Source organism: Pristiophorus japonicus, chromosome 10 (assembly GCF_044704955.1).
Source record: "Pristiophorus japonicus isolate sPriJap1 chromosome 10, sPriJap1.hap1, whole genome shotgun sequence".
In the NCBI taxonomy this organism is placed as follows: domain Eukaryota; kingdom Metazoa; phylum Chordata; class Chondrichthyes; family Pristiophoridae; genus Pristiophorus; species Pristiophorus japonicus.
Window position 1 is genome coordinate 41,875,948 of NC_091986.1, and position 13,697 is coordinate 41,889,644.

A 13,697-nucleotide genomic window follows, 5' to 3' on the forward strand; every position below is an offset into this window, starting at 1 on the left:
TCCATTGGCCTTCCTGATCACTTGCTGTACCTGCATACTATCCTTTTGTGTTTCACGCACAAGTACCCCCAGGTCCCACTGTACTGTGGCACTTTGCAATCTTTCTCCATTTAAACAATATTTGCTCTTTGATTTTTTTCTGCCAAAGTTCATGACCTCACACTTTCCAACATTATACTCCATCTGACAAATTTTTGTCCACTCACTTAGCCTGTCTATGTCCTTTTGCAGATTTTTTGTGTCCTCCTCACACATTGCTTTTCCTCCCATCTTTGTATTGTCAGCTAACTTGGCTATGTTACACTCAGTCCCTTCTTCCAAGTCGTTAATATGGATTGTAAATATTTGGGGTCCCAGCACTAATCCCTGCGGCACCCCACTAGTCACTGGTTGTCAACCAGAGAATGAACCATTTATCCCAACTCTCTGTTTTCTGTAAGTTAGCCAATCCTCTATCCATGCTAATATATTACCCCCAACCCTGTGAACTTTTATCTTGTGCAGCAACCTTTTATATGGCACCTTGTCAAATGCCTTCTGGAAGTCCAAATACACCACATCCACTGGTTCCCCTTTATCCACCCAAGGTACTTTCTAAATGATGAAAAGCTAAAAAATAGTGGCGGTCCAAAGTGACTTGGGGGTTCAGGTACATAGATCATTACAATACCATGAACAGGCACAGAAAATAATCAAAAAGGCTAATGGAATACTGGCCTTTATATCTAGAGGACTAGAATACAAGGAGGCAGAAGTTATGCTGCAGCTCCTAGTTAGACCACACCTGGAGTTCTGTGAGCAATTCTGGGCATCACACCTTAGGATATATTGGCCTTGGAGATAGTGCAGCGTAGGTTTACCAGAATGATACCCGGGCTTCAAGGGTTAAATTACGAGGAGAGATTACACAAAATAGGGTTGTATTCCTTGGAATTTAGAAGGTTAAAGGTGACTTGATCAAAGTTTTCAAGATATTAAGGGGAACTGATAGGATAGATAGAGAAAAACTATTTCCGTTGGTTGGGGAGTCTAGGACTAGGTGCATAGTTTAAAAATTAGAGCCAGACCTTTCATGAGTGAAATTAGGAAACACTTCTGCACACATTGGGGTGGTAGCAGTTCGGAACTCTCTTCCGCAAACGGCAATTGATGCAGGGTCAAATGTTAATTTTAAATCTGAGATTGATAGCTTTCTGTTAACCAAAGGTATTAAGGGATATGGGCCAAAGTTGGGTATATGGAGTTAGGTGACAGATCAGCCATGATCTCATTGAATGACAAAACAGGCTTGATGGGATGAATGACCTCCTCCTGTTCCTATGATTGCTATGAATTCTCTTTTTCATAGGATCGTAGAATCATGCAGCATAGGAGACCAATCAGCCTCCTCACCGTGCCTGTGCCGACTCTTTGAAAGAGTTGTCCAATTAGCCCCACTCCCCTGCTCTATCCCCACAGCCCTGAAAATGTTTCCTTTTCTAGTATGTATCCCATCCCCCTTTGAAAGTTACTATTGAATCTACTTCAGGCAGTGCATTCCAGATAATCACAACTCGCTGAGTAAAAAAAAATTCTCATCTCTCCCTCTGGTTCTTTTGCCAATTACCTTCAATCTGTGTCCTCTAATTACCGACCATCCTGCCACTGGAAACAGTTTCTCCCTTATTTAATCTATCAAAATCCATTATCTCATTGAAACATGCTTTTATCCAATCGTGCACCTTTAATCTAAGTTTCTTCCCTTTCCTTTTCAATTTATATATTGAACTTAATAATTTGATGATGACTAGATGTTCCTCGACCCTTACTTTTTCATACTTGATGTACATCATTTCCTCCCTTGTTGGATTAAAAACATGCTGATCTAGAATGCAAGCCTAGATATATTATAGAAACATGATTCCCCATTCCACTGCTTACATTACCCTCCCTGCCATTTATCTTTGAATGATTAAAGTCAGCCATTCTGCATAATTTGCCTATGTATCTCTTCCTCGATCTCATTTCCATTGATTAATGATCAATAAATCAACTCCTATAATTTAATCCCTTCTCTTTCTGATTCTTTAAATCTAACCAAATAGGTTCAGGCCACATCATTCTGCTTTTCTAATGTTGAATTGCGATCTTTGCAGCCATCCCTCCTTTTTTCTTATTCTATTCCTTCTGAATATTTTGTATCCAGAAACGTGCAGCTCTCAACCTGCCCTTGCCCAAGCCTCACATCTATGAACACTATAATATCACGCTTCCCATAGCAATTTCAGCTTCTGACAGACCGATTTTATTCTGAATACTTTGTGCATTCATGTACAGACACCTTAAACCTACCACTGCCTAGGTGGGCCCCATAAACATTCCTGGTTAATATTATTTATTAACTGAAAAGCATTAATGATTGCATTTCTGCTTTTTTCATTAACGAAGCGGGCATGAGGAGTTCCAAATACTGCTGAAGCCAGAAATATAAGCATTTTGTTCCAAATCATACCCGTCCCGCATCACCACATTTTGAGATCAGAACAAATGAAATCTTATTTGTTTGTTGTTCCACACAGAGGGTTTCCTTCATTTTTATTCACATTAATGTGAACATACATTACTGTTAATAAAGTCGGTCTCTGTGTAGTTCCTTGTGTTATTTCCGGTCCATTGTACACCAGCTGGAGAAATGATTACCTTGGTAGGAGATTTACGAGGATGTTACCAGGACTGGAGAATTTTAGCTATGAGGAAAGATTGGATAGGCTGGGGTTGCTTTCTTTGGAACAGAGGAGGCTGAGGGGAGACCTTATTGAGTGTGTAAAATTATGAGGGGCCTAGATAGAGTGGATAGGAAGGACCTATATCTCCTTAGCAGAGGGGTCAACAAAATGTAAAGTAATTTGTAGGTAGTTTAGAGGGGATTTGAGGGGAAATCTTTCTACCCAGAGGGTGATGGGTTCTGGAACTCACTGCTTGAAAGGGTGGTAGAGGCAGAAACCCTCACCACATTTAAAAAGTACTTGGATATGCACTTGAAGTGCTGCAACCTACAAGGCTACGGACCAAGTGCTGGAAAGTGGGATTAGGCTGATAGTTCTTTGTCGGCTGGCACGGACACGATAGACCGAATGGCCTCCTTCTGTGCTGTAAATTTCTATGATTCCATGTAGTGTTGACACAGGGACATGACTGCTTGACATGGTTTCCTACATTACTACAACAACTTGCATTTATATAGTGCCTTTCAACTAGTAGTAAAATGTCCCAACACGCTTCACATGGGTGTTATCAAACAAAATTTGACACTGAGTAGATAACGAGAAACTATTTCCCCTGGTTGGGGAATCTGTGACTAGGGGGCATAGACAAACATCAGAGCCAGACCTTTCAGGAGAACATAAGAACATAAGAACATAAGAATTAGGAACAGGAGTAGGCCATCTAGCCCCTGAGCCTGCTCCGCCATTCAACAAGATCATGGCTGATCTGGCCGTGGACTCAGCTCCATTTACCTGCCCGCTCCCCGTAACCCTTAATTCCCTTATTGGTTAAAAATCTATCTATCTGTGACTTGAATACATTCAATGAGCTAGCCTCAACTGCTTCCTTGGGCAGAGAATTCCACAGATTCACAACCCTCTGCGAGAAGAAATTCCTTCTCAACTTGGTTTTAAATTGGCTCCCCTGTATTTTGAGGCTGTGCCCCCTAGTTCTAGTCTCCCCGACCAGTGGAAACAATCTCTCTGCCTCTATCTTGTCTATCCCTTTCATTATTTTAAATGTTTCTATAAGATCACCCCTCATCCTTCTGAACTCCAGCGAGTAAAGACCCAGTCTACTCAATCTATTATCATAAGGTAACCCCCTCATCTCCGGAATCAGCCTAGTGAATCGTCTCTGTACCCCCTCCAAAGCCAGTATATCCTTCCTTAAGTAAGGTGACCAAAACTGCACGCAGTACTCCAGGTGCGGCCTCACCAATACCCTGTACAGTTGCAGCAGGACCTCCCTGCTTTTGTACTCCATCCCTCTCACAATGAAGGCCAACATTCCATTCGCCTTCCTGATTACCTGCTGCACCTGCAAACTAACTTTTTGGGATTCATACACAAGGACCCCCAGGTCCCTCTGCACCGCAGCATGTTGGAATTTCTCCCCATTCAAATAATATTCCCTTTTACTGGTTTTTTCCCCCAAGGTGGATGGCCTCACACTTTCCGACATTGTATTCCATCTGCCAAACCTTAGCCCATTCGCTTAACCTATCCAAATCTCTTTGCAGCCTCTCTGTGTCCTCGACACAACCCGCTTTCCCACTAATCTTTGTGTCATCTGCAAATTTTGTTACACTACACTCTGTCCCCTCTTCCAGGTCATCTATGTATATTGTAAACAGTTGTGGTCCCAGCACCGATCCCTGTGGCACACCACTAACCACTGATTTCCAACCAGAAAAGGACCCATTTATCCCGACTCTCTGCTTTCTGTTCGCCAGCCAATTCTCTATCCATACTAATACATTTCCTCTGACTCCGCGTACCTCTATCTTCTGCAGTAATCTTTTGTGTGGCACCTTATCGAATGCCTTTTGGAAATCTAAATACACCACATCCATCGGTACACCTCTATCCACTATGCTCGTTATATCCTCAAAGAATTCCAGTAAATTAGTTAAACATGATTTCCCCTTCATGAATCCATGTTGCATCTGCTTGATTGCACTATTCCTATCTAGATGTCCTGCTATTTCTTCCTTAATGATAGTTTCAAGCATTTTCCCCACTCCAGATGTTAAACTAACCGGCCTATAGTTACCTGCCTTTTGTCTGACCCCTTTTTAAAACAGAGGCGTTACATTAGCTGCTTTCCAATCTGCTGGTACCTCCCCAGAGTCCAGAGAATTTTGGTAGATTATAACGAATGCATCTGCTATAACTTCCGCCATCTCTTTTAATACCCTGGGATGCATTTCATCAGGACCAGGGGACTTGTCTACCTTGAGTCTCATTAGCCTGTCCAGCACTACCCCCCTAGTGGTAGTGATTGTTTCAAGGTCCTCCCTTCCCACATTCCTGTGACCAGCAATTTTTGGCATGGTTTTTGTGTCTTCTACTGTGAAGACTGAAGCAAAATAATTGTTTAAGGTCTCAGCCATTTCCACATTTCCCATTATTAAATCCCCCTTCTCATCTTCTAAGGGACCAACATTTACTTTAGTCACTCTTTTGAATTTTATATATCTGTAAAAGCTTTTACTATCTGTTTTTACGTTTTGCGCAAGTTTACCTTCGTAATCTATCTTTCCTTTCTTTATTGCTTTTTTAGTCATTCTTTGCTGTTGTTTAAACTTTTCCCAATCTTCTAGTTTCCCACTAACCTTGGCCACCTTATACGCATTGGTCTTTAATTTGATACTCTCCTTTATTTCCTTGGTTATCCACGGCTGGTTATCCCTTCTCTTACCGCCCTTCTTTTTCACTGGAATATATTTTTGTTGTGCACTATGAAAGAGCTCCTTAAAAGTCCTCCACTGTTCCTCAATTGTGCCACTGTTTAGTCTGTGTTTCCAGTCTACTTTAGCCAACTCTGCCTTCATCCCACTGTAGTCCCCTTTGTTTAAGCATAGTACGCTCGTTTCTGACACAACTTCCTCACCCTCAATCTGTATTACAAATTCAACCATACTGTGATCACTCATTCCGAGAGGATCTTTTACTCGGAGTGAAATTAAGAAATATTTATACACACAAAGGGTGATAGAAGTTTGGAACTCTCTTCCACAAATGGCAATTGATGCTAGATCAATTGTTAATTTTAAATCAGAGATTGATAGCTTTTTGTTAACCAAAGTTATTAAGTGATATGGGAAAAAGGCGGAGTTAGGTTGCAGATCAGCCATGATCTTCCTATAATGAGCTATTAGGTCAAAAGCTTGGTCAATGAGGTTGGTTTTATGGAGCTACTTAATGGAGAAGAGAGTGGTAGAGAAGTGAAACAGTTTAAGGAGGGAATTCTAGAGCCTCAGCAGCTGAAGGTAAAGGCCGCAAATGGCAGAGCGATGAAAATCGGGGATGCGCAACAAGCCAGAATTGAAGGAGCGCAGAGATCTCGGGGGGTTCTAGGACTGAAGGAGATTACAGAGATAGGGAGGGGCAAGGCCATGGAGGGATTTGTAAACAAGGATGAGAATTTTAAAATCGAGGCATTGCTTCACTGGGAACCAATGTAGGTCAGCGAGCACAGGGGTGATGGGTGAACAGGACTTGGTGCAAGTTAGGACACGGACGGCAGAGTTTTGGATGAGCTCAAGTTTAGAATGTGGGAGGCCAGCCAGGAGTGCATTACAATACTTCAAAAGTATTTCACTGGCTGCAAAGTGCTTTAGGATGTCCTGAGGGTCGTGAAAAGCGCTATATAAATGCAAGTTCATTCTTTCTTACAAGCAACACTGGCACTTCAATTTTCTAGCTGGTATTCTAGTACCAGTTAAACATGAACTAAACCAAGACTGAGAGAGAGAGAATAAGATAAGGATGGGTTTGACTTAATAATTGACTTTCAAAGGGAGACGGTGTCATCACCAATGGAAATTTAAATTTATGTGTCGCAAGCACCTCAGTCCCATTCAATGTGTGAATGTATGTCGGGGGAGCAAAGCAGAACGAGCTCTCTCTCTCTCTCCACCCAAGAGTTGCCATGTCTGTTGATTTAGTATTAATACATTGACAAATTACTAACTGCGTCTCATTATAATATGCAATGGTCATTATTTAAAGCTTCTTGTGTCTGGGTATTATGCTGTTACTATAGTGATTTTTTTAAAATGAAAAAGAGCAAGAGTCTTCCAATTATTTTTCCCCTTCAGCCTTCCCTGTGGAAATGATCTGGGATATTATCGCTGTCTTGTACGAGTCTCAGTGCAAGTTCAAGTAGATGCAGCTGCTGGCTGGATTTAAACTTGTACTGTTGGCTGGAGGTGTTGTGTCCTTAGATGCTCTAATAATGACTCCACGAGGCAAAGTGTTGTACTTGAACTATAGTGACCTTAATCCTTTATTTGCTAACTCCAAAGTGAGGATCACACCTGGAGGCCTGCCTTTTATACTAGGCCAGGCACACCTGTACAGGTAACCTACAAGTCTCCCACTGCTGTGCCCTCTGGTGGCACACCTTGTGATAGTACCAACAGTAGCCATGTAAGATGCATGACATCACTCTCCCCTGAGCCTTCAGTGCAAATCGCCTCTGCATTGACTGTGCTCTGGGCTTAGCTCTATCTGGGCTCTATCTGATTGACCCTTGGCAGGTCATTTCAATCTTAGGTGAGTGGTTGGTGCAGTAGAGTGCTGGTGGTTGCTGTTTGTGTGTGTCCCTGACCACTCCATTCTCCGACCCTCCCCCCCCCCCCCCCCCCCGCATATAGATTATGCCGGAGGCTCATTGCATTCATATACATTCAAGTTCAGAAAAACAAGGTTGCATTACATTTGTGGTTCCGTCATGAGGCAAATATGTTAGACTGGTGAGATACATTATCAATGCAGTGACTAGTGCATAAGGACAAACCAGTTCCAGAACTGCTGGATGGTGTCCCTGCAGTCTGGTGGTGGCGCGGTGCCCAGTGCTGGCAGTGGGAATCTGGTTGGCTCAAGTTGCCTGCTCTTGGGGCAGTTGCCGTGGTTCCTAGCATCGGGCAGGTTCACAGATGCCTGTGACCTCCCTGTCCTTTCTTTGCGCCCTGGGTCGCTGCTGCTCCCTGAGGAACTGTCGTCTAGCAGTGCACAGGGAACTGCTGACTCGCTAACCTGTGCGTTGTTTGGTTTAGGATCCTGGCTGGTCCCGGTCCCTTTTGGGGGGACTGTAGCGGGTGACCCTTCGTTTACGGGTATGGCCTCGGTGGAGTTGGGGTCTGGGGACTGCGCCTTAGCATAGTCTGCTCTTTCATGCTCGTGGCGGCTGGTGCCATCGGGTGTCTGAGAGGTGGAGCTGATCAGGGGCAGGGTATCGATACCAGTGACGTTGCCCTCCTGAGGTCACTTGCTCTGCAGCTTGTGTGTGTTGGCTGCTTGTGGCCACACTCCCTGGTGCATAACTCTAGTCCCCGGGACGCAGGCTACAGCGTTGGGTAACTCCCGATGGGTGTCTGCCCGCAGCATTAGCTGCGTGCAGTCGAAATCCTACATCGCACAACTTTTCATTACTTATGATAGATACTCTAGTTCCGATCGCGATCGCGCGACGTTTCCTCGCTGGTTGCATGTACACAATTCTCATCATCAGTTACACATTTTACATGATTGTGCGACTTTTCCTTGCTTATTGCATGTACACAACTCTGGTCGTCAGTTACACATTTTGACTCTAACTTACAGTTGCTATTACATTGCTTGAGTGTGTGGAACTGTCCCTTTAATTGTAGTGGTTGCAGACCTCCTTTAAGAGAGCCTTGCTTTCTTTACCCCAATCCTCTTCTCCGTTTGATGTCACATGTTACTCCATCAGTGCTGTACCTCGAGATCTGGCCACGGCCATCTTTTTCTTCAGCGCCTCGCTTCGTGGTTTGGGTGCCATCTTTCCTACATCCACAATGTCGACTGCGGTGATCCTCCTCCCCAGGTTTTGCCACCGAAGCTGGGAAGTCGCCTTTGGATCCGATTTTCTTCCTCCAGAATCCTGCCACTGGAGCCTGGAAGGTGTGTTCAGGTCGTTTCAGCTGGATCATCTCCACACAGTCGTGCTGAGTGGTCTGTACCTCGGATGCTGTGCTGGTCTGCTCTCTGGTGCCGGGTCCACCCTCAAGTGAGGGCTTGATGTGCCTCCAAACACAGAGGACGTCGATCGCTGGAGGGTTGAAGCCTTCCCACTTCCAATGGATATTCTCCATCCACCTTCTGCCGAGCAGCGTTGGTCCATCACCTGCAACAATCCACAGAGGTAACTTGTGCACCATGCCATCATGGAGTACCTTTACATCCGCACTACCAACGACTGGGATGATTTCATCGGTGTAGGTGCGCAGCTTTGCCTGAACCAGGACCAACTTGGGTCGTTCAGCTTGATTGTCCCATAGCCTCTCAAAGGCTTCTTGATTCATCACTGACTGGCTCGCCCCCGTGTCCACTTCCATGAAGACTGGAACGCCATCTATCTCAACTTCCATCTTCAACGGAGAACACTCGGTGGTGCAGGTAAACATACTATATACCTCATCGTGGGGCTGAGCTGCCTCTCTGCCTATCGTTTCATAATCTGCGCTGGATTCATGGCCATGTGCAGCCTCTTCATTGACACAGTGAGTCATATTTCTTTTACACATTCGCTGGAGGTGGCCCTTTGTGCTGCAGCCTTTGCATACATAGTCTTTAAAGCAGCACTCCACAGGATTCCCTCCACAACGCCAGCATGGAGATACACGATTAGCTCCACTTGGCGGACTCTGAGTTAAGGGATTTGGGGGCCTGTTCTCTCTGACCCAAGAGGGTTTGCGCTCTACAGTCCAGCCTCCAAATGGCGCCACTCTGTGCACAGTATTTGCCGGGTTTGAGTTCTGAGGATGAGACATCTGCCTAGAGCCACAGGTTGAGGTCATGAATGCCTGGCTCACAGAGATGGCCTTCTGCAGTGTGACTGTGGTATCCGCCGACAGTAGCTTATGAAGAAGGCCCTCATGGCCAATTCCAGTGACAAAAATGTCCCGCAGCCCTTCGTTGAGGTGGTTGCCGAAATCACACGGTGCTGCCAGCCTCCTGAGGTCTGCGGCGTATTTCGCGACTTCCTGGCCTTCGGGCCGTCGGTGGGTGTAGAACCGGTGTCTGGCTGTGAGGGTGCTCTCCTTGGGCTTGAGTTGCTCATGGATCAGGGTTACGAGCTCCTTGTACATCTTGGTCGTTGTCTTCGCTGGTGCCAGCAAGTCCCTGACGAGGCCATAGATGGTGGGCCCACAAACTGGTTAGCAAGATAGCTCTATGCTTATCAGCTAGTGTGGCCGGGTCATCTCCTCCAGGTCGTTTGCTGTGAAGAAATGGTCGAGCCTCTCCACAAAGGCATCCCAATCATCACCATCGGTGAACTGCTGCAACGTACCAAGGGTAGCCATTTTCGCGTGAAAGTTCGTAATCTCATTGCCAATTGTTGTGTCCTTAGATGCTCTAATAATGACTCCACGAAGCAATGTGTTGTACTTGAACTGTAGTGACCTTAGTACTTTATTTGCTAACTCCAGAGTGAGGATCACACCTGGTGGCCTGCCTTTTATACTAGGCCAGGCACACCTGTACAGGTAACCTACAAGTCTCCCACTGCTGTGCCCTCTGGTGGCACACCTTGTGATAGTACCAACAGTAGCCATGTAGGATACATGACAGGAGGCTTTCAAGAACTTCTGCATTTTTAATGTAACATGGACGATTGTTGCTTCTTTATTCGTAGGATTAAAGAAACTCATCGCCATACACATATGCACACACACATGCTCACACGCACGAACAAACAGTCACATACACTCTCGCTCGCCTGCACTCACACATAAACACGCACATACGCACACATTGACGCAAAAATGCTCACATACACTCTCACGCACTCACACATAAACACATGCTCACATACACACAGACATACACCCACAAACACTCACATACACACACGTGCAAGCGCTCAGCGCAGCCGCTCACATACACACTCACACATACATACTCTCACATATACGCTCACACCTCTGCACATGCACATCCATGCCCCGTACGCACACTTAAAACAGTTCAATGTCAATTGTAAACCATAGCATAACCAGAATTAGAATCGACGTGCCCCTGAAATTGGATCTAATCCTGAGGACCTATAGAATTTCCCTCTAATGAATATACTGCCCACAATCCAAGAGGTCGGGCTGTCATTTCTGTCACGTTGTCATGGCAATCTCTAATTCCTTTATCTTGGCACAACACAGATGATGTCTTCAGGAATCTGATGTGCCTCTGTTAATGTATTATTACTGCTCGCCTTCATTGCACATTGGCGAAGAATCTTTAGTGACATTTTACATATGCCTGTCAAATTAAGGAACAACTGGAGTGCAGTACACACACGGTCATGCTTTTTCCTGCCTTTCATTTGTGCAACGGAGGGGAAAATCATATAGCGGGCAACATTCATGTCTTCATGACCATAACAGAATTGAATCTGCCTTTAACGCCCAAAATCCCCTCAAATCAGCCAGTGACTCTACAAGAAGGTTAGAATCATAGAATGGTTACAGCACGGAAGAAGGCTATTCAGCCCATCGAGCTCTTGTCGGCTTTTCAAGAGCACTTCAGCTAGTTCCACTCCCCCGTCCTTTCCCCGTAGCCTGTAGATTCTTTTTCCTTCGGATACTTATCCAATTCCCTTTTGAAAGCCACAATTGAGTCATCCTCCACCACCCTTTCTGGCAGTGCATTCCGGATCCTAACCACTCGCTGCGTGAAAATGTATCTCCTCATGTCCCCTTTGGTTCTTCTGCCAATCATCTTAAATCTGTGTCCTTTGGCTGTCAACCCTTCTGCCAATGGAAACAGTTTCTCCCTATCTACTCTGTCCAGACGCCTATGATTTTGAAAATCTTCTCTCAATCTTCTGCTCTAAGTTGAAGATGTCTTATATGACTACGTAGAATGTCATGGCACAGAAACAGGCCATTCAGCCCATCACATCTGTGCTGATGTTTTTCTCCACATAGGTCCTCTTGTCTAATCCCACTCTCTTGCCAGCTCCCCATCCCTTTTAATCAATTTCTTCACTTTTTATCAAGCAACTATTTAATCCCCTTCTGAAAGAATTTATGTCAGGAATGGTTTGCGTCTGACAATTCCACATTCCGTCCACCCAATGTGTAAATACATTTTTCTATCCCCCTCTTTAATTCTGTTTCTTGATACCGAGTTAATCTGCAGAACAATTTTATTTTTAAATATCTATCTCTAGTTTCTTTCATGACATGAAAGTAGAGCGTGGAAATTATTCTACATTTCTACTTTTAAAATTGTTCTTCGCGTCAATAACATTGTGAAGCTCTGCTGGTGCTGGGGGCTTGAAAGTGTAACGTGAATTGCTCTGCTTGTTCCAGGCTCCCTGGCGTGCAGCCCTCATGTGTCAGAACTCTCGCTGAATTCGCAAAGTGGCCCCGGTGTTCAGAATCTCTCCCTGTCTCCCAGCCTGAGCCCAGACGGCAAACAGCACTCACCATTGATGACTCCGCTGTTGACCGACGCAGCATGCGTCAAGACTGACGATGAGGAGGAAATGAGGAGAAAGGTATGGGAATAATTACCCCGCTGCAGTCCCAGCTGCCAAGCAATGTCATGGCTAAGATAGCGATGACAATACACTGCAAGAAACCTGATTTCAAATTGGACAACCTCTGTATTTGAGCCAAGGGCACTTTGAATGAACTACGCCACAAACACACTAATGAATTGTAGCGTTGCAAATTAAAATGCTTATTATGGATGCTTGCAATCCAATTTCTTTTGGCTTGAAATTTGAGATGTAAATTAATTTAAACGGGTTTAAGATAATTGCCAAAAGAACCAGAGGCGAGATGGGAATTTTTTTTAAGCAGCGAGTTTTTATGATCTGGGATGCACTGCCTGAAAGGGTGGTGAAAGCAGATTCATTAGTAACTTTTAAAAGGGAATTGGATAAATACTTGAAAAGTAAAAATTGCAGAGCAAGGGGAAAGAGCAGAGGAGAATGGGATTAATTGGATAGCTCTTTCAAATAGCCGGCACATGCATGATGGGCCGAATAGCTTCATTCTGTGTGGTATAATTCTGTGATGGGACAGGGTATAGAATAGCATAGAGTATGGGATCGGGACAGGAGATATGAGAAATGGGATAGGGACAAGGGGGCATTGGTTAGGGAACAGAGGGTATGGGTTAGGGCTATGGGGGAAGAGTAGGGGAGTGGGACTAATTGGACAGCTCTTTTAAAGAGCCAACACAGCCATGATGGGCCGAATGGCGGCCTCCTGTGCTGATTTGTACTTTATTTTAACGTAGTGAATTAAACATTTCTGTTAAAATACATTTCAGGGATTTATTGAATTTGGGTAAGTACATTGGGTATTTTTCATGAATTAATAAGGTACATTTGGTAACTACTGGATGAGAGAAATATAACTTCCATAAAGCTAAGTCTAGAAATTCTGCGCCAAAGAATGTTTGGCTGGGAATACGCAAACCTTTATGGAAAGTATATATTGCAGTAGTCCCTAATAGTTATTAGAGCTCATCCTCCTTCAATCATGTTGATTCTTGCCAGAGTGAGAAATTAATTTCCGATATGACATTTTGCTATGGCTTGTGTTGGACGTCATAAGTCAAGTTTATATTGCCTTAGCTCATCTACTGTTGAAACGCACTCCTGGCTGGCCTCCCATCTTCCACCCTCCATAAATTTGAACTCATCCAAAACTCTGCCGCCCATATCCTAACTCACACCAAGTCCCGTTCACCCCCGTGCTCACTAACCTACATCGACTCCCGAATAAGCAATACCTTGATTTTAAAATTCTCATCCTTATTTTCAAATCCCTCCATAGCTTTGTCTCTCTCTATCTCCAGCCCTACAAACCTCCGAGATCTCGACACTCCACCAATTCCAGCCTCTTGAGCATCCTTGATTTTCATTGCTCAACCATTGGCGGACGTGTCTTCAGTTGCCTGGACCCT

General features: G+C 44.6%; 1 protein-coding gene across 2 annotated transcripts in view; it reads left to right on the forward strand.

Moving 5' to 3' along the window:
* Positions 1-13,697, forward strand: part of farp1 (FERM, RhoGEF (ARHGEF) and pleckstrin domain protein 1 (chondrocyte-derived)) — a 478,172-nt gene that overhangs the window by 374,543 nt on the left and 89,932 nt on the right. For both annotated transcript variants that reach the window (XM_070891767.1, XM_070891768.1), the window contains exon 14: positions 12,089-12,276. In XM_070891767.1, coding sequence (XP_070747868.1) covers positions 12,089-12,276 — 188 coding nt within the window. The remainder of the gene's footprint in view (positions 1-12,088; positions 12,277-13,697) is intronic.